This window comes from Haemorhous mexicanus, chromosome 39, assembly GCF_027477595.1.
Source record: "Haemorhous mexicanus isolate bHaeMex1 chromosome 39, bHaeMex1.pri, whole genome shotgun sequence".
In the NCBI taxonomy this organism is placed as follows: domain Eukaryota; kingdom Metazoa; phylum Chordata; class Aves; order Passeriformes; family Fringillidae; genus Haemorhous; species Haemorhous mexicanus.
In genome coordinates, this window is record NC_082379.1 from 552,787 (window position 1) to 573,887 (window position 21,101).

General features: G+C 52.8%; 1 protein-coding gene across 1 annotated transcript in view; it reads left to right on the forward strand.

The window, feature by feature from the left end:
- Nucleotides 1-402: 402 nt before the first annotated feature.
- MEGF8 (multiple EGF like domains 8) overlaps nt 403-21,101 on the forward strand; it is a gene marked incomplete at its 3' end in the record, with an annotated part of 47,964 nt that continues 27,265 nt past the window's right edge. Inside the window, exons 1-5 of the mRNA XM_059872854.1 lie at nt 403-442; nt 548-586; nt 1,352-1,565; nt 9,744-10,045; nt 15,667-15,829. Of these exons, the coding sequence (XP_059728837.1) occupies nt 403-442; nt 548-586; nt 1,352-1,565; nt 9,744-10,045; nt 15,667-15,829 (758 nt within the window). The remainder of the gene's footprint in view (nt 443-547; nt 587-1,351; nt 1,566-9,743; nt 10,046-15,666; nt 15,830-21,101) is intronic.

Sequence of the window (21,101 nt, forward strand, 5' to 3'; positions counted from 1 at the left end):
TGCAAACCAGTACAAACCAGTACAAACCAGTAAGGCCAAACTGGGAGGGCTCAGAGTCCCTGACCTGAGCTCACCTGTGCCCAGGTGAGACCCGGCGCACCCTGAGCGTTACTTTAGGGACCAGTACAAACCAGTACAAACCAGTACAAACCAGTACAAACCAGTACAAACCAGTGAGGCCAAACTGGGAGGGCTCAGAGTCCCTCACCTGAGCTCACCTGAGCTCACCTGTGCCCAGGTGAGACCCGGTGCATCCTGAGCGTTACTTTAGGGACCAGTAAGAACCAGTAAGGACCAGTAAGGCCATACTGGGAGGGCTCAGAGTCTCTTCCCTGAGCTCACCTGAGCTCACCTGTGCCCAGGTGAGACCCGGCACACCCTGAGCCTGGCTCTGGGTATTAAATGGGCACCAGTACGAACCAGTACGAACCAGTACGAACCAGTAAGAACCAGTGCAAACCAGTACAAACCAGTACAAACCAGTGAGGCCATACTGGGAGGGCTCAGAGTCCCTGACCTGAGCTCACCTGAGCTCACCTGTGCCCAGGTGAGACCCGGCGCATCCTGAGCGTTACTTTAGGGACCAGTAAGGACCAGTAAGAACCAGTAACAACCAGTAAGAACCAGTGAGGCCAAACTGGGGGGGCTCAGAGTCCCTGACCTGAGCTCACCTGAGCTCACCTGTGCCCAGGTGAGACCCAGCCTGGCTCTGGGTATTAAATGGGCACCAGTACAAACCAGTACAAACCAGTACAAACCAGTACAAGCCAGTACAAACCAGTAAGAACCAGTAAGGACCAGTACAAACCAGTGAGGCCATACTGGGAGGGGCTCAGAGTCCCTGACCTGAGCTCACCTGTGCCCAGGTGAGACCCGGCACACCCTGAGCCTGGCTCTGGGTATTAAATGGGCACCAGTACAAACCAGTACAAACCAGTAAGAACCAGTAAGGACCAGTAAGAACCAGTAAGGACCAGTAAGAACCACTAAGGACCAGTAAGAACCAGTGAGGCCATACTGGGGGGGTTCAGAGTCCCTGACCTGAGCTCACCTGTGCCCAGGTGAGACCCCGGCACACCCTGAGCGTTACTTTAGGGACCAGTACAAACCAGTACAAACCAGTGCAAACCAGTACAAACCAGTAAGAACCAGTGAGGCCAAACTGGGAGGGCTCAGAGTCCCTGACCTGAGCTCACCTGTGCCCAGGTGAGACCCGGCACACCCTGGGCCTGGCGCTGGGTATTAAATGGGCACCAGTACGAACCAGTACAAACCAGTACAAACCAGTACAAACCAGTGAGGCCAAACTGGGAGGGCTCAGAGTCCCTGACCTGAGCTCACCTGTGCCCAGGTGAGACGCGGCGCATCCTGAGCGTGCAGCCCAGCTACGAGTGGACGTGCTTCAGCCACTCCCTGCTCAACGTGTCCCCGATGCCGGTGGAGTCGGCGCCGCCGCTGCCCTGCCCCACCCCGTGCACCTGCAGCGCTCGTGCCACGCCTGCCTGGCCTCGCCCGGCGCCGACGGCGGCTGGCAGCACTGCCTCTGGAGCCTGGCACTCAACCAGGTACGTGCGGGAAAGTCTGGGTCCTTTGGGGGGGGTTTTCCCTTTTTTTTTCAGATTTTTTCTCCTTTTTTTTTCCCATTTTTTTCTGATTTTTTCCCAATTTTTTCTGATTTTTTCCCATTTTTTCCCAATTTTTCCCCAATTTTTTCTCCTTTTTTCCCATTTTTTTCTGATTTTTTCCCATTTTTTCCCCATTTTCCCCTTTTTTCCCGATTTTTTCCCAATTTTTCTCCCATTTCTCCCCAATTTTTTTCTGATTTTCCCCAATTTTTTCTCCTTTTTTCCCATTTTTTTCTGATTTTTTCCCCAATTTTTTCTCCCTTTTTCCCATTTTTTTCTGATTTTTTCCCAATTTTTTCCCAATTTTTTCCCATTTTTTCTGATTTTTCCCCAATTTTTTCTCCTTGTTTCCATTTTTTTCTGATTTTTCCCAATTTTTTCTCCTTTTTCCCCCTTTATTTTCTGATTTTTTCCCTTTTTTTCTCCTTTTTTCCCATTTTTTCTGATTTTCCCCAATTTTTTCCCAATTTTTTCCCTTTTTTTTCTGATTTTCCCCAATTTTTTCTACTTTTTTCCATTTATTTCTGATTTTTTCCCAATTTTTCCCATTTTTCCCCATTTTTTTCTGATTTTTTCCCAATTTTTCCCCCATTTTCCCCTTTTTTCCCGATTTTTTCCCAATTTTTTCCCATTTTTCCCCCATTTTCTGATTTTCCCAATTTTTCCCCATTTCCCCCCATTTTCCCCATTTTTTCTGATTTTTCCCAATTTTTTCCCATTTTTTTCTGATTTTTTCCCAATTTTTTCCCAATTTTTCCCCATTTTTTCTGATTTTTTCCCCAATTTTTTCTCCTTTTTTCCCAATTTTTTCTGATTTTTCCCAATTTTTTCTCCTTTTTTCCCATTTTTATCTGATTTTTCCCCTTTTTTCCCCATTTTTCTCCTTTTTTCCCTATTTTTTCTGATTTTTCCCCAATTTTTTCTCCTTTTTTCCATTTTTCTGATTTTTTCCCCAAATTTTTCTCCTTTTTTCCATTTTTCTGATTTTTTCCCAATTGTTCCCCCTTTTTCCCATTTTTTTCTGATTTTTCCCCATTTTTCCTGATTTTTCCCCATTTTTCCCATTTTTTCCCATTTTTTCCCATTTTTTCCTCCTTTTTCCCATTTTTTCTGAATTTTCCCCTTTTTTCCCCAATTTTTTTCCCATTTGTTCCCTTTTTTTTTGATTTGTCTTCCTTTTTTCCCCATTTTTCCCCTTTTTTCCCCATTTTTTCTGATTTTTTCCCAATTTTTTTTCTCCTTTTTTCCATTTTTCTGATTTTTCCTCCCTTTTCCCAATTTTTTCCTGGTTTTTTCCCCAATTTTTTCTGATTTTTTCCCAATTTTTTCTGATTTTTCCCCCATTTTTCCTGATTTTTTCCCCAATTTTTTCCTGTTTTTTTTCCCATTTTTTCTGATTTTTTCCCCAATTTTTCTACTTTTTTCCATTTTTTTCTGGTTTTTTCCCAATTTTTCCCCCTTTTTCCCCCATTTTTTTCTGTTTTTTTTCCCAAATTTTTCCCTTTTTTCCCATTTTTTTCTGATTTTTTCCCAATTTTTTCCACATTTTTCCCCATTTTTTTGATTTTTTCCCAATTTTTTCTCCTTTTCCCCCCTTTTTTTCTGATTTTTCCCAATTTTTTTCTCCTTTTTTCCATTTTTTCTGATTTTTTCCCAATTTTTCTCCCATTTCTCCCCAATTTTTTCTGATTTTCCCCAATTTTTTCTCCTTTTTTCCCTTTATTTTCTGATTTTTTCCATTTTTTCCCATTTTCCCCCCATTTTTCCCGACTCTTTTAGGGATTTTTGGGCTCTTTGGGGTTTTCTTTTTTTGAGGCTCTTGAAGGTTTTTTTGGGGTTTTTTGGGGCTTTTTTGGGGATCTTTTGGGGCTTTTTTGGGGCTTTTTTGGGGTTTTTTGGGGGAGGTTTTTTGGGGTTTCTTTGGGGCTATTTTCAGGAATTTTGGGAAATTTTTGGGGTCTTTTGGGGTCTTTTTCTCAGGCTCTTTTGGGATATTTTGGGGCTCTTTGGGGGATTTTTGGGGAGGACTTTTAGGCTTTTTTTTTGGGCTTTTTTGTGGCTCTTCTGGGATTTTTGGGGCTCTTTTGGGGGGTTTTTTTCGGGGTTTTTTGGGGATTTTTTGGATTTTTTTGGGATTTTTTGGTTTTTTTTTTTTTTTCCTGGATTTTTTGGGGGTTTTTTGGGGTTTTTTTGGGAGTTTTTGGGGGTTTTTTTTGGATCTTTTGGGGGTTTTTTGGGGGTTTTTGGGGGGATTTTTGGGGGTTTTTATGGGGGTTTTTTGGGGTGGTTTTTTTTGGGATTTTTTGGGATTTTTGGGGGTTTTTTTTGGGATTTTTGGGGATTTTTGGGGGGTTTTTTGGGGTTTTTTTGGGGTTTTTTGGGTTTTTTTGGGGATTTTTTGGGGTTTTTTTTGGGGGGTTTTTTGGGGTTTTTCGGGGATCTTTTGGGGGTTTTTTGGGGGGATTTTTTGGGGTTTTTGGGGGGGTTTTGGGGATTTTTGGGGGGGTTTTTTTGGGGATTTTTTTGGGTTTTTCGGGGCTTTTTTGGGGGTTTTTTTGGGGGATTTTTTGGGGTTTTTTTGGGGTATTTTTGGGGATTTTTTGGGGGTTTTTTTTTTGGTTTTTTGGGGTTTTTTGGGGGTTTTTTGGGGGGATTTTTTGGGGGTTTTTATGGGGGTTTTTTGGGGATTTTTCGGCGGTTTCTTGGGGTTTTTTTGGGGATTTTTTGGGGGAATTTGGGGCTCTCCAATCCCCTCATTTCAGGTGGGATTTTTTAGGTTCATTCCCGGCAATTTCGGGGGCTGTTTTTAACCCCTTTAACCCTTTCCTTTCCAGTGCCTCAGCCCAGCTTCGCCCCCCTGCTCTGCCTCCCCGGGAGCTCTTTTGGGGCATTTTTGGGGCTCTTTTGGGATATTTTGGGCTCTTTTGGAGTTTTTGGGGGTTTTTGGGGGCTCTTTGAGGGTTTTTGGGATTTTTGGGGGTTTTTTTGGGATTTTTGGGGTATTTTGGGGGATTTTTTGGGGGTTTTTTGGGGATTTTGGGGGTTTTTTCGGGTTTTTTTGGGGATTTTTTGGGGGATTTTTTGGGGTTTTTGGGGGTTTTTTGGGGGATTTTTTGGGGGGTTTTTTTGGGGTATTTTTGGGATTTTTTGGGTTTTTTTGGGGGGATTTTTTGGGGTTTTTTTTGGGGATTTCTGGGGGGTTTTTGGGGGATTTTTGGGGGGTTTTTTTGGTGTTTTTTTGGGGGATTTTTTGAGGGTTTTTGGGGTATTTTTGGGGTTTTTATGGGGGGTTTTTGGGGATTTTTGGGGGGTTTTTTGGGGGTTTTTTTGGGGTATTTTTGGGGATTTTTTGGGTTTTTTGGGGGGGATTTTTTGGGGGTTTTTTGGGGATTTTTGGGGGGTTTTTTGGGGATTTTTGGGGGTTTTTTGGGGTTTTTTGGGGGGGATTTTTTGGGGTTTTTTTGGGGTTATTTGGGGATTTTTGGGGGTTTTTTTGGGGTTTTTTTTGGGATTTTTTTGGGAATTTTTGGGGGAATTTGGGGCTCTCCAATCCCCTCATTTCGGCTGGGATTTTTAGGTTCATTCCGGCAATTTCGGGGGCTGTTTTTAACCCCTTTAACCCTTTCCTTTCCAGTGCCTCAGCCCCAGCTCCGCCCCCCTGCTCTGCCTCCCCGGGAGCTCTTTTGGGGCATTTTTGGGGCTCTTTTGGGATATTTTGGGCTCTTTTGGAGTTTTTGGGGTTTTCTGGGGTTCTTTGAGGGTTTTTGGGATTTTTTGGGGTTTTTTTGGGGATTTTTTTGGGATTTTGGGGGTATTTTTGGGGATTTTTGGGGGTTTTTTTGGGGATTTTGGGGGGGTTTTATGGGGGGATTTTTTGGGGTTTTTTTTGGGGGATTTTTTGGGGTTTTTATGGGGATTTTTTGGGGTTTTTTGGGGGGGATTTTTTGGGGTTTTTTGGGGGTTTTTTGGGGTATTTTTGGGGATTTTTTGGGGGTTTTTTTGGGGTATTTTGGGGGATTTTTTGGGTTTTTTGGGGAGGATTTTTTGGGGGTTTTTTGGGGATTTTTGGGGGATTTTTTGGGGATTTTGGGGGGTTTTTGGGGTTTTTTTGGGGTTTTTTGTTGGTTTTTTGGGATTTTTTTGACGCTTCTTTGTTGGTTTTTTCGGGGTTTATTTTGGGTTTTTTTGGGAATTTTTGGGGGAATTTGGGGCTCTCCAATCCCCTCATTTCCGGTGGGATTTTTTAGGTTCATTCCCGGCAATTTCGGGGGCTGTTTTTAACCCCTTTAACCCTTTCCTTTCCAGTGCCTCAGCCCCAGCTCCGCCCCCCTGCTCTGCCTCCCCGGGAGCTCTTTTGGGGCATTTTTGGGGCTCTTTTGGGATATTTTGGGCTCTTTTGGAGTTTTGGGGGTTTTTTGGGGGCTCTTTGAGGTTTGTTGGGATTTTTGGGGGTTTTTTGGGGATTTTTGGGGATTTTTTGGGGGTTTTTTGGGGTTTTTTTGGGGTTTTTTGGGGGATTTTTGGGGTTTTTTGGGGGGTTTTTGGGGGTTTTTGGGGGATTTTTTGGGGGTTTTTGGGGGTATTTTTGGGGATTTTTTGGGGGTTTTTTGGGGATTTTTGGGGGTTTTTTGGGGTATTTTTGGGGTTTTTTTGGTTTTTTTTGGGGGGGGGATTTTTTGGGGTTTTTTGGGGGTTTTTCGGGGATTTTTTGGGGGTTTTTTTGGGTTTTTTTGGGGGATTTTTTTGGTTTTTTGGGGGGGGATTTTTTTGGGTTTTTTGGGGGTTTTTTGGGGATTTTTTGGGGATTTTTTGGGGGTTTTTTTTGGTTTTTTTGGGGGTTTTTTTGGGGGTTTTTTGGGGGATTTTTTGGGGTTTTTATGGGGGTTTTTTGGGGATTTTTGGGGGTTTTTTTTGGGGGATTTTTTTGGGGATTTTTTTGGATTTTTTTTGGGGGAATTTGGGGCTCTCCAATCTCGTCATTTCCGCTGGGATTTTTAGGTTCATTCCCGGCAATTTCGGGGGCTGTTTTTAACCCCTTTTAACCCTTTCCTTTCCAGTGCCTCAGCCCCAGCTTCGCCCCCCTGCTCTGCCTCGCCGGGAGCTCTTTTGGGGCATTTTTGGGGCTCTTTTGGGATATTTTGGGCTCTTTTGGAGTTTTTGGGGGTTTTTTGGGCTCTTTGAGGTTTTTTGGGATTTTTGGGAGTTTTTTTTGGGATTTTTGGGGTATTTTGGGGGATTTTTGGGGGGTTTTTTGGGGATTTTTGGGGGTTTTTGGGGTATTTTTGGGGATTTTTGGGGGGTTTTTATGGGGGTTTTTGGGGGATTTTTTGGGGTATTTTTGGGGATTTTTTGGGGTTTTTTTGGGGATTTTTTGGGGTTTTTTGGGGGTTTTTTGGGGGGGTTTTTTTGGGATTTTTTGGGATTTTGGGGGGTTTTTTTTGGTTTTTTGGGGTTTTGGGGCGTTTTTGGGGTTTTTTGGGATTTTTTTGGTGGGTTTTTGGGGTTTTTTTGGGGGTTTTTTGGGACTTTTTGGTGGGTTTTGGGGTTTTTTGGGGTTTTTTGGGGTTTTTTGGGGTTTTTTGGGGTTTTTTTTTGGTTTTTTGGGGGGGTTTTTTTGTTTTTTTTTTTTATTTTTCAGCGGTTTTTTGGGGTTTTTTTTGGGGTTTTTTGGGGGAATTTGGGGCTCTCCAATCCCCTCATTTCCGCTGGGATTTTTTAGGTTCATTCCCGGCAATTTCGGGGGCTGTTTTTAACCCTTTTAACCCTTTCCTTTCCAGTGCCTCAGCCCCAGCTTCGCCCCCCTGCTCTGCCTCGCCGGGAGCTCTTTTGGGGCATTTTTTGGGGCTCTTTTGGGATATTTTGGGCTCTTTTGGAGTTTTTGGGGGTTTTTTGGGGCTCTTTGAGGTTTGTTGGGATTTTTGGGGGTTTTTTTGGGATTTTTGGGGTATTTTGGGGGATTTTTGGGGGGTTTTTTGGGGATTTTTGGGGGTTTTTTGGGGTATTTTTGGGGATTTTTGGGGGGTTTTTATGGGGGTTTTTGGGGGATTTTTTTGGGGGTTTTTTGGGGGTATTTTTGGGGATTTTTTGGGGTTTTTTTGGGGATTTTTTGGGGTTTTTTGGGGGTTTTTTGGGGGGGTTTTTTTGGGATTTTTTGGGATTTTGGGGGGTTTTTTTTGGTTTTTTTGGGGTTTTTGGGGCGTTTTTGGGGTTTTTTGGGATTTTTTTGGTGGGTTTTTGGGGGTTTTTTTTGGGGGTTTTTTGGGACTTTTTGGTGGGTTTTGGGGTTTTTGGGGGTTTTTTGGGGGATTTTTTGGGGTTTTTTTTGGTTTTTTTTTTTTTTCCGGCGGTTTCTTGGGGTTTTTTTGGGGGTTTTTTTTGGGGATTTTTTGGGGTTTTTTTGGGGTATTTTGGGGAATTTTTTGTGGGGTTTTTTGGTTTTTTTGGGGGTTTTTTCGGGGATTTTTTGGGGTTTTTTTGGGGGAATTTGGGGCTCTCCAATCCCCTCATTTCGGCTGGGATTTTTTAGGTTCATTCCCGGCAATTTCGGGGGCTGTTTTTAACCCCCCTTTAACCCTTTCCTTTCCAGTGCCTCAGCCCCAGCTTCGCCCCCCTGCTCTGCCTCCCCGGGAGCTCTTTTGGGCATTTTTGGGGGGCTCTTTTGGGATATTTTGGGCTCTTTTGGAGTTTTGGGGTTTTTGGGGGCTCTTTGAGGGTTTTTTGGGATTTTTGGGGGTTTTTTTGGGATTTTGGGGATTTTTTGGGGGTTTTTTTGGGGATTTTTGGGGATTTCTGGGGGGTTTTTTGGGGGATTTTTTGGGATTTTTTGGGGATTTTTGGGGGTTTTTTGGGGTTTTTTGGGATTTTTTGGGGTTTTTTTTGGGGTTTTTTGGGGGTTTTGGGGGGATTTTTGGGGGTTTTTTGGGGTATTTTTGGGGATTTTTTGGTTTTTTTGGGCGGGGATTTTTTGGGTTTTTTGGGGGTTTTTTGGGGATTTTTTGGGGTTTTTATGGGGGTTTTTGGGGGATTTTTCGGGGTTTTTGGGGGTTTTTTTGGGGTTTTTATGGGGGTTTTTTGGGGATTTTTTGGGGGTTTTTTGGGGTTTTTTTGGGGTTTTTTGGGGGATTTTTTGGGGTTTTTATGGGGGTTTTTTGGGGGATTTTTTGGGGGTTTTTTGGGGTTTTTTTGGGGGATTTTTTGGGGATTTTTGGGGGGTTCTTTTGGGTTTTTTTTTTATTTTTCAGCGGTTTTTCGGGGTTTTTTCGGGGACTTTTTTGGATTTTTTGGGGGGAATTTGGGGCGTTTTTCGGGGTTTTTCGGGGACTTTTTGGATTTTTTGGGGGAATTTGGGGCTCTCCAATCCCCTCATTTCCGGTGGGATTTTTTAGGTTCATTCCCGGCAATTTCGGGGCTGTTTTTAACCCCTTTAACCCTTTCCTTTCCAGTGCCTCAGCCCCAGCTTCGCCCCCCTGCTCTGCCTCCCCGGGAGCTCTTTTGGGGCATTTTTGGGGCTCTTTTGGGATATTTTGGGCTCTTTTGGAATTTTGGGGGTTTTCTGGGGTTCTTTGAGGGTTTTTGGGATTTTTGGGGGTTTTTTTGGGATTTTGGGGATTTTTTGGGTTTTTTGGGGGGTTTTTTTGGGGATTTTTGGGGTTTTTTGGGGATTTTTTGGGGGTTTTTTGGGGAATTTTTGGGGATTTTTTGGGGGTTTTTTGGGGAATTTTTGGGGGGTTTTTTGGGGATTTTGGGGGGTTTTTCGGGGGTTTTTTTGGGGGGATTTTTTGGGGATTTTGGGGGTCTTTTTGGGGATTTTTTGGGTTTTTTGGGGGGATTTTTTGGGTTTTTATGGGGGATTTTTGGGGTTTTTTTGGGGGTTTTTGGGGATTTTTTGGGGGTTTTTTTTTGGTTTTTTGGGGTTTTTTTTGGGTTTTTTGGGGGGATTTTTTGGGGTTTTTATGGGGGTTTTTTGGGGGATTTTTCGGCGGTTTCTTGGGGTTTTTTTGGGGTTTTTTGGGGGAATTTGGGGCTCTCCAATCCCCTCATTTCCGGTGGGATTTTTTAGGTTCATTCCCGGCAATTTCGGGGGCTGTTTTTAACCCCTTTTAACCCTTTCCTTTCCAGTGCCTCAGCCCCAGCTTCGCCCCCCTGCTCTGCCTCGCCGGCACCTGCGGCCGCCTCCTCCGTGGGGGGGGCGCTTCTGGAACCTTCGGGGCGCTCCCCCCCCACTCTGGCGGTGGGGGAGGGGTGCCGGGGGTCCCTCCCGGAGGTGGGGAGGGGTCTGGGAGCGCTGCCCCCCCCCCGAGTGCGCGGGAGCCTCGCAGTGCTCGCAGTGCCTGCGGCGGCCCCGCTGCGGCTGGTGCGCCCGGGGGGGGCACAACGGAGGGGGGCGCTGCCTCGAGGGGGGGCTCAGCGGGCCCGGCACGGTGAGAATCGGCGGGTTTGGGCAATTTTGGGGGCTTTTGGGAATTTTGGGAATTTTTGGGGATGATTTGGGGTCGGGGGGAGTCGGGTTTGGGGGGGTTTGGGGGGTTAAAGGGGATTTTGGGGGGGTTTGGGGGGGTTTAAAGGGGGGTTTGGGGGGGTTTTGGGGGGGTTAAAGGGGATTTTGGGGAATTTAGGGGAATTTTGGAGATTTTGGGGATTTTGGGGATTTTTTGGGGAATTTTTGGAGTCGATTTGGGGAGGTTTGGGGGGGTTTGGGGGGCTTAAAGGGGATTTTGGGAGGTTTTGGGGGGTTTTAAGGGGATTTTGAGGGGGTTAAAGGAGATTTTGGGGGGGCTTCAAGTGGAATTTTGGGGAATTTTGGGGGTTTTGGGGAAAATTCGGGTCGGGGGGAGTCGGTTTTGGGGGGTTTGGGGAATTTTTGGGGAGTTTTGGGGGGGTTTTGGGGGGGTTAAAGGGGATTTTGGGGGGGTTAAAGGGGATTTTGGGGAGGTTTCAAGTGGAATTTTGGGGAATTTTGGGGATTTTGGGGAATTTTAGGGAATTTTTGGGGATGATTTGGGGAGGTTTGGGGGGTTAAAGGGGATTTTGGGGGGGTTTTAAGGGGGTTTGTGGGGGTTTGGGGGGGTTAAAGGGGATTTCGGGGGGGCTTCAAGTGGAATTTTGGGGAATTTTGGGATTTTGGGGAAAATTCGGGTCGGGGGGAGTCGGTTTTGGGGGGTTTGGGAATTTTGGGGGATTTTTGGGGAGGTTTGGGGGGTTAAAGGGGATTTTGGGGGGGGGTTGGGGGGTTTAAAGGGGATTTGGGGGGGTTAAAGGGGATTTTGGGGGGGCTTCAAGTGGAATTTAGGGGAATTTTGGGGATTTTGGGGAATTTTAGGGAATTTTTGGGGATGATTTGGGGAGGTTTGGGGGGGTTAAAGGGATTTTGGGGGGGTTAAAGGGGATTTTGGGGGGGTTTTAAGGGGGTTTGGGGGGGTTAAAGGGGATTTTGGGGAGGTTTCAAGTGGAATTTTGGGAATTTCGGGATTTTGGGGAATTTTAGGGAATTTTTGGGGTCGATTTGGGGAGGTTTGGGGGGGTTTGGGGGGGTTAAAGGGGATTTTGGGGGGTTTTAAGGGGGTTTGGGGGGTTTTAAGGGGGTTTGGGGGGGTTAAAGGGGATTTTGCGGGGGCTTCAAGTGGAATTTTGGGGATTTGGGGAAAAATTCGGAATTTGGGGGTCGGGGGAGTCGGTTTTGGGGGGGTTTTGGGGGGTTTTAAGGGGATTTTGGGGGGGTTAAAGGGGATTTTGGGGGGCGCTTCAAGTGGAATTTTGGGAAAATTTTGGGGATTTTGGGGGGGCTTCAAGTGGAATTTTGGGGAATTTTGGGGAATTTTGGGGATTTTGGGGATTTTTTGGGGAATTTTTGGGGATGATTTGGGGAGGTTTGGGGGGTTTTGGGGGGGTTAAAGGGGATTTTGGGGAGGTTTTGGGGGGTTTTAAGGGGGTTTGGGGGGGTTAAAGGAGATTTTGGGGGGGCTTCAAGTGGAATTTTGGGGAATTTTGGGGATTTTGGGGATTTTGGGGTTTTTTTGGGGAATTTTTGGAGTCGATTTGGGGGAGGTTTGGGGGGGTTAAAGGGGACTTTGGGGAGGTTTCAAGTGGAATTTTGGGGAATTTTGGGGATTTTGGGGAATTTTAGGGAATTTTTGGGGATGATTTGGGGAGGTTTGGGGAGTTTGGGGGGGGTTAAAGGGGATTTTGGGGGGGTTTTAAGGGGGTTTTGGGGGGGTTTTAAGGGGTTTGGGGGGGTTTGGGAGGGTTAAAGGGGATTTTGGGGGGGTTAAAGGGGATTTGGGGGGCTTCAAGTGGAATTTGGGGATTTTGGGAAAAATTCGGGAATTTTGGGGGTCGGGGGAGTTGGTTTTGGGGGGGTTTGGGGGATTTTGGGGGGTTTTTGGGGGGTTTTGGGGGGTTTTGGGATGATTTGGGGATGATTTGGGGAGGTTTGGGGGGGTTAAAGGGGGTTTGGGGGGGTTTGGGGGGTTAAAGGAGATTTTGGGGGGGCTTCAAGTGGAATTTTGGGGAATTTTGGGGATTTTGGGGTTTTTTGGAGTGGATTTGGGGAGGTTTGGGGGGGTTTGGGGGGGTTAAAGGGATTTTGGGGAGGTTTTGGGGGGTTTAAAGGGGATTTGGGGGGGTTAAAGGGGATTTTGGGGGGGCTTCAAGTGGAATTTTGGGGAATTTCGGGGATTTTGGGAAAAATTCGGGTCGGGGGGTGTCGGTTTGGGGGGGTTTGGGGAATTTTGGGGATTTTTGGGAGTTTGGGGGATTTTGGGGAGGTTTTGGGGGGGTTTTAGGGGGTTTGGGGGGGCTCAGGTGCGCCCGGGGGGGGCACAACGGAGGGGGGCGCTGCTCGAGGGGGGGCTCAGCGGGCCCCGGCACGGTGAGGATCGGCGGGTTTGGGCAATTTTGGGGCATTTTGGGAATTTTTGGGGAATTTTTGGGATGATTTGGGGAGGTTTGGGGGGGTTAAAGGGGATTTGGGGGGGGTTAAAGGGGATTTTGGGGGGGTTTTAAGTGGGTTTGGGGGGTTAAAGGGGATTTTGGGGGGGCTTCAAGTGGAATTTTGGGGAATTTTGGGGATTTTGGGGAATTTTAGGGAATTTTTGGAGTCCATTTGGGGAGGTTTGGGGGGGTTAAATGGGATTTTGGGGGGGGTTTTGGGGGGTTAAAGGGGATTTTGGGGGGGTTTGTGGGGCTTCAAGTGGAATTTTGGGGAATTTCGGGGATTTTGGGAAAAATTCGGGTCGGGGGGTGTCGGTTTTGGGGGGGTTTGGGGATGATTTGGGGAGTTTTGGGGGGGTTTTGGGGGTATTTTGGGGGGTTTGGGGGGGTTTTGGGGGTATTTTGGGGGGTTTGGGGGGTTAAAGGGGATTTTGGGGGGCTTCAAGTGGAATTTAGGGGAATTTTGGGGATTTTGGGGATTTTTGGGGAATTTTTGGGGATGATTTGGGGAGGTTTGGGGGGGTTTGGGGGGTTAAAGGGGATTTTGGGGGTTTTAAGGGGTTAAAGGGGATTTTGGGGGCGTTAAAGGGGATTTTGGGGGGGCTTCAAGTGGAATTTTGGGGAATTTCGGGGATTTTGGGAAAAATTCGGGTCGGGGGGAGTCGGTTTTGAGGGGTTTGGGGAATTTTGGGGGATTTTTGGGGGGGTTTTAAGGGGGGTTTTGGGGATTTTGGGGGCTTTTAAGGGGGTTTGGGGGGGTTTTGAGGGGGTTAAAAAGGATTTTGGGGGGGCTCCAAGTGGAATTTTGGGGAATTTTGGGGAATTTTGGGGAATTTAGGGGAATTTTGGGTTTGTGGGGAATTTTTGGGGATTTTTGGGGGGGTTTTGGGGGGTTAAAGGGGATTTTGGGGGGGTTTGGGGGGGTTTTAGGGGTTTTGGGGGGGCTCAGGTGCGCCCGGGGGGGGCACAACGGAGGGGGGCGCTGCCTCGAGGGGGGGCTCAGCGGGCCCCGGCACGGTGAGAATCGGCGGGTTTGGGCAATTTTGGGGCGTTTTGGGAATTTTTGGGGATGATTTGGGAATGATTTGGGAGGTTTGGGGGGGTTAAAGGGGATTTGGGGGGGGTTAAAGGGATTTTGGGGGGGTTTTAAGGGGGTTTGGGGGAGTTAAAGGGGATTTTGGGGGGGTTTCAAGTGGAATTTTGGGGAATTTAGGGGAATTTTGGGGATTTTTGGGGAATTTTTGGGGTCGATTTGGGGAGGTTTGGGGGAGTTTGGGGGGGTTAAAGGGGATTTTGGGGGGGCTTCAAGTGGAATTTGGGGAATTTTGGGATTTTGGGAATTTTGGGGAATTTGGGGGAAAATTTGGGGAATTTTGGGGAAATTTTGGGGAAAATTTGGGAAATTTTGGGGAATTTTGTGAAAATTTGGGGAAATTTTGGAGAAATTTTGGGGGAATTTTGGGGAAATTTTGGGAAATTTTGGGGAATTTGGGGGAAATTTTGGGGAATTTTGGGGGAATTTTGGGGAAATTTTGGGGAAAATTTTGGGGAAATTTTGGAGAAATTTTGGGGAAATTTTGGGAAATTTTTGAAAATTTTGGGGAAATTTTGGGGAAATTTTAGGAAATTTTGGGGAATTTTGGGGAAATTTTGGGGAATTTTGGGGAAAATGGAAATTTTGGACGCACCTGGGGGGGCTTTCAAGGGGAATTTTTGGCGGGAATTTTGAGGGATTTTGGGAATTCCGGCCTCACTTCCGGGTTACCTGTCCCAGGTGTGCCCCACACCTGCGGGACCTCCCCTGGGGCAGTTTTGGGGGGAGTTTCATTAAAATTTTGGGGGTTTTGGTTGAAAAATTGGGATTTTTTGGGCGGGAATTTTGGAGGATTTTGGGGGATTTTGGGAATTCCGGCCTCACTTCCGGGTTACCTGTCCCAGGTGTGCCCCACACCTGCGGGACCTCCCCTGGGGCAGTTCTAGGGGGAGTTTCATTAAAATTTTGGGGGTTTTGGTTGAAAATTTGGGATTTTTTGGGCAGAATTTTGGGGGATTTTGGCGGGAATTTTGGGGGAATTTTCGGGAAAATTTGGGAAATTTTGGGGAAATTTTGGGGAAATTTTGGGGAATTTGGGGGAAATTTTGGGGAAAATTTGGGGAATTTTGGTGAAATTTTGGGAAATTTTTGGGGAAAATTTGGGGAATTTTGGGAAATTTTGGGGAAATTTTGGAAATTTTGGGGAATTTTTTGGAAATTTTGGGGAATTTTGGGGAAATTTAGGGGAAATTTTGGGAAATTTTTGGGAAATTTTGGGAAATTTTGGGGAAAAATTGGGAAATTTTGGGGAATTTTGGGGAAATTTTGGGGAAAATTTGGGAAATTTTGGGGAATTTTGGGGAAATTTTGGGGGAAATTTTGGGGAATTTTGGGGAAATTTTGGGAAATTTTGGGGAATTTTGGGGAAATTTTGGGGAAATTTTGGGGAATTTTGGGGAATTTTGGGGAAAATTTGGGGAATTTTGGAGACATTTTGGGAAATTTTGGGGAAATTTGGGGGAGTTTTTGGGAGATTTTTGGAAATTTTGGGGAATTTTGGGGAAAATTTTTGGAAATTTTGGGGAATTTGGGGAAAATTTGGGAAATTTTGGGGAAATTTTGGGAAATTTTGGGGAAATTTTTGGAAATTTTGGGGAAAATTTTGGACGCACCTGGGGGGGCTTTCAAGGGGAATTTTTGGGGGGAATTTTTGGGAATTTTGGGGAATTCCGGCCTCACTTCCGGGTTACCTGTCCCAGGTGTGCCCCACACCTGCGGGACCTCCCCTGGGGCAGTTTTGGGGGGAGTTTCATTAAAATTTTGGGGGTTTTGGTTGAAAATTGGGGATTTTTTGGCGGGAATTTTGGGGGATTTTGGGGGATTTTTGGGAATTCCGGCCTCACTTCCGGGTTACCTGTCCCAGGTGTGCCCCACACCTGCGGGACCTCCCCTGGGGCAGTTCTGGGGGGAGTTTCATTAAAATTTTGGGGGTTTTGGTTGAAAATTGGGGATTTTTTGGCGGGAATTTTGGCGGGAATTTTGGGAATTCCGGCCTCACTTCCGGGTTACCTGTGCCAGGTGTGACCCAGGCGTGCGGGGCCGGCGGGATTTGGGCTTTCCTGAGCTGCCCCCCCGAGGACGAGTGCGAGAACGGGCACCACACCTGCGGGCCCAGCCAGGTGTGCCAGGACCTACCTGAGGGCTTCACCTGCACCTGCAAGGCCGGCTACAGCCCCGACAGGTGAGGGACACACCTGGGCGGGGCAGGGGACACACCTGGGTGGGGCAGGGACACACCTGGGCGGGGCAGGGACACACCTGGGTGGGGCAGGGACACACCTGGGCGGGGCAGATAAACACCTGGGTGGGGCAGGGACACACCTGGGCGGGGCAGGGACACACCTAGGGGGGGCAGGGACACACCTGGGCGGGGCAGGGACACACCTGGGTGGGGCAGGGACACACCTGGGCGGGGCAGGGACACACCTGGGCGGGGCAGGGACACACCTGGGTGGGGCAGGGACACACCTGGGCGGGGCAGGGACACACCTGGGTGGGGCAGGGGCACACCTGGGCGGGGCAGGGACACACCTGGGTGGGGCAGGGACACACCTGGGTGGGGTGGGGACACACCTGGATGAGACAGGGACACACCTGGGCAGGTGAGGGACACACCTGGGTGGGGCAGGGACACACCTGAGTGACACACCTGGGCGGGGCAGGGACACACCTGGGTGGGGCAGGGACACACCTGGGCGGGGCAGGGACACACCTGGGCAGGGACACACCTGGGCGGGGCAGAAACACACCTGGGTGGGGCAGGGACACACCTGGGTGGGGCGGGGACACACCTGGGTGGGGCAGGGACACACCTGGGCGCGGCAGGGACACACCTGGGCGGGGCAGGGACACACCTGGGCGCGGCAGGGACACACCTGGGCGGGGCAGGGACACACCTGGGTGGGGCAGGGACACACCTGGATGAGACAGGGACACACCTGGGCGGGGCAGGGACACACCTGGGCGGGGCAGGGACACACCTGGGTGGGGCAGGGACACACCTGGGCGGGGCAGGGACACACCTGGGCGGGTGAGGGACACACCTGGGAGGGGCAGGGACACACCTGGGCGGGGCAGGGACACACCTGGGCAGGGCAGGGAAACACCTGGGCGGGGCAGGGACACACCTGGATGAGACAGGGACACACCTGGGTGGGGCAGGGACACACCTGGGTGGGGCAGGGACACACCTGGGCGGGGCAGGGACACACCTGGGTGGGGCAGGGACACACCTGGGCGGGGCAGGGACACACCTGGGTGGGGCAGGGACACACCTGGGTGGGGCAGGGACACACCTGGGCGGGCGAGGGACACACCTGGGCGGGGCAGGGACACACCTGGGTGGGGCGGGGACACACCTGGGTGGGGGAGGGACACACCTGGGCGGGGCAGGGACACACCTGGGTGGGGCAGGGACACACCTGGATGGGGCAGGGACACACCTGGGCGGGTACACACCTGGGCGGGGCAGGGACACACCTGGGTGGGGCGGGGACACACCTGGGTGTGGCAGGGACACACCTGGGCGGGGCGGGGACACACCTGGGTGGGGGAGGGACACACCTGGGTGGGGCAGGGACACACCTGGGCGGGGCAGGGACACACCTGGGTGGGGCAGGGACACACCTGGGCGGGGCAGGGACACACCTGGGCGGGTGAGGGACACACCTGGGCGGGGCAGGGACACACCTGGGCAGGGCAGGGACACACCTGGGTGAGACAGGGACACACCTGGGCGGGGCAGGGACACACCTGGGTGGGGCAGGGACACACCTGGGCGGGGCAGGGACACACCTGGGTGGGGCAGGGACACACCTGGGTGGGGCGGGGACACACCTGGGTGGGGCAGGGACACACCTGGGTGGGGCAGGGACACACCTGGGCGGGGCAGGGACACACCTGGGCGTGGCGGGGACACACCTGGGCGGGGCAGGGACACACCTGGGCAGGTGAGGGACACACCTGGGCGGGGCAGGGACACACCTGGGTGGGGCAGGGACACACCTGGGCGGGGCAGGGACACACCTGGGTGGGGGAGGGACACACCTGGGTGGGGCAGGGACACACCTGGGCGGGGCAGGGACACACCTGGGCGGGGCAGGGACACACCTGGGTGGGGCGGGGACACACCTGGGCGGGGCAGGGACACACCTGGGCGGGGCGGGGACACACCTGGGTGGGGCAGGTGCACACCTGGGCGGGGCAGGGACACACCTGGGCGGGGCAGGGACACACCTGGATGAGACAGGGACACACCTGGGCGGGGCAGGGACACACCTGGATGAGACAGGGACACACCTGGGTGGGGCAGGGACACACCTGGGCGGGGCAGGGACACACCTGGGCGGGGCAGGGACACACCTGGGCGGGGCAGGGACACACCTGGGCGGGGCAGGGACACACCTGGGCGGGTGAGGGACACACCTGGGTGGGGCAGGGACACACCTGGGCGGGGCAGGGACACACCTGGGCGGGGCAGGGACACACCTGGGCGGGGCAGGGACACACCTGGGTGGGGCAGGGACACAGCTGGGTGGGGCAGGGACACACCTGGGTATGGCAGGGACACACCTGGGTGGGGCAGGGACACACCTGGGTGGGGCAGGGACACACCTGGGCGGGGCAGGGACACACCTGGGTGGGGCAGGGACACACCTGGGCGGGGCAGGGACACACCTGGGTGGGGCAGGGACACACCTGGGCAGGTGAGGGACACACCTGGGTGGGGCAGGGACACACCTGGGTGGGGCAGGGACACACCTGGGCGGGGCGGGGACACACCTGGGTGGGGGAGGGACACACCTGGGTGGGGCAGGGACACACCTGGGTGGGGCAGGGACACACCTGGGCGGGGCAGGGACACACCTGGGTGGGGCAGGGACACACCTGGGCGGGGCAGGGACACACCTGGGTGGAGCAGGGACACACCTGGGCGGGGCAGGGACACACCTGGGTGGAGCAGGGACACACCCGGGTGGGGCAGGGACACACCTGGGCGGGGCAGGGAAACATCTGGGCGGGGACACACCTGGGCGGGGCAGGGACACACCTGGGCAGGGACACACCTGGGCGGGGCAGGGACACACCTGGGTGGGGCAGGGACACACCTGGGTGGGGCGGGGACACACCTGGGTGGGGCAGGGACACACCTGGGTGGGGCAGGGACACACCTGGGAGGGGCAGGGACACACCTGGGCGGGGCAGGGACACACCTGGGCGGGGCAGGGACACACCTGGGCGGGGCAGGGACACACCTGGGTGGGGCAGGGACACACCTGGGCAGGGCAGGGACACACCTGGGTGGGGCAGGGACACACCTGGGCAGGGCAGGGACACACCTGGGCGGGGCAGGGACACACCTGGGCGGGGCAGGGACACACCTGGGCGGGGCAGGGACACACCTGGGCGTGGCGGGGACACACCTGGGTGGGGCAGGGACACACCTGGGCAGGTGAGGGACACACCTGGGCGGGGCAGGGACACACCTGGGTGGGGCAGGGACACACCTGGGCGGGGCAGGGACACACCTGGGTGGGGCAGGGACACACCTGGGCGGGGTAGGGACACACCTGGGTGGGGCAGGGACACACCTGGGAGGGGCAGGGACACACCTGGGCGGGGCAGGGACACACCTGGGTATGGCAGGGACACACCTGGGTGGGGGAGGGACACAGGTGGGCGGGGCAGGGACACACCTGAGCAGGGCAGGGACACACCTGGGCGGGGCAGGGACACACCTGGGCGGGGCAGGGACACACCTGGGCGGGGCAGGGACACACCTGGGCGGGGCGGGGACACACCTGGGTGGGGCAGGGACACACCTGGGTGGGGCAGGGACACACCTGGGCGGGGCAGGGACACACCTGGGCGGGGCAGGGACACACCTGGGCGGGGCAGGGACACACCTGGGCGGGGCAGGGACACACCTGGGCGGGGCAGGGACACACCTGAGTGGGGCAGGGACACACCTGGATGAGACAGGGACACACCTGGGTGGGGCAGGGACACACCTGGGCGGGGCGGGGACACACCTGGGCGGGGCAGGGACACACCTGGGTGGGGCAGGGACACACCTGGGCGGGGCAGGGACACACCTGGGCGGGGCAGGGACACACCTGGGCAGGGACACACCTGGGTGGGGCAGGGACACACCTGGGTGGAGCAGGGACACACCTGGGCAGGTGAGGGACACACCTGGGCAGGGACACACCTGGGCGGGGCAGGGACACACCTGGGCGGGGCAGGGACACACCTGGGCGGGGCTGGGACACACCTGGGCGGGGCAGGGACACACCTGGGTGGGGCAGGGACACACCTGGGCGGGGCAGGGACACACCTGGGTGGGGCAGGGACAAACCTGGGCGGGGCAGGGACACGGCTGGGTGGGGCAGGGACACACCTGGGCAGGTGAGGGACACACCTGGGCGGGGCAGGGACACACCTGGGTATGGCAGGGACACACCTGGGTGGGGCAGGGACACACCTGGGCAGGTGAGGGACACACCTGGGTGGGGCAGGGGCACACCTGGGAGGGGCAGGGACACACCTGGGTGGGGCAGGGACACACCTGGGCGGGGCAGGGACACACCTGGGCAGGTGAGGGACACACCTGGGCGGGGCAGGGACACACCTGGGTATGGCAGGGACACACCTGGGTGGGGCAGGGACACACCTGGGCAGGTGAGGGACACACCTGGGTGGGGCAGGGGCACACCTGGGAGGGGCAGGGACACACCTGGGCGGGGCAGGGACACACCTGGGCGGGGCAGGGACACACCTGGGCAGGTGAGGGACACACCTGGGTGGGGCAGGGACACACCTGGGCAGGTGAGGGACACACCTGGGCAGGGACACACCTGGGTGGGGCAGGGACACACCTGGGTGGGGCAGGGACACACCTGGGTGGGGCAGGGACACACCTGGGTGGGGCAGGGACACACCTGGGCTGGGCAGGGACACACCTGGGTATGGCAGGGACACACCTGGGCTGGGCAGGGACACACCTGGGTGGGGCAGGGACACACCTGGGCGGGGCAGGGACACGGCTGGGTGGGGCAGGGACACACCTGGGCGGGGCAGGGACACACCTGGGCAGGTAGGAAAGGTGTATCTCAGGTGTATCTCAGGTGTATCTCAGCTACCTCAGGTGTGTCCCAGGTGTCCCCACCCCATCCCCCCTGACCAGGTGTATCTCAGCTACCTCAGGTGTGTCCCAGGTGTCCCCACCCCATCCCCCCTGACCAGGTGTATCTCAGCTACCTCAGGTGTGTCCCAGGTGTATCTCAGGTGTCCCCCAGGTGTCCCCCAGGTGTCCCCCAGGTGTCCCCCCACCCCGTCCCCCGTGACCAGGTGTATCTCAGCTACCTCAGGTTTGTCCCAGGTGTATCTCAGCTACCTCAGGTGTCCCCCAGGTGTCCCCCCCCCGTCCCCCCTGACCAGGTGTATCTCAGGTA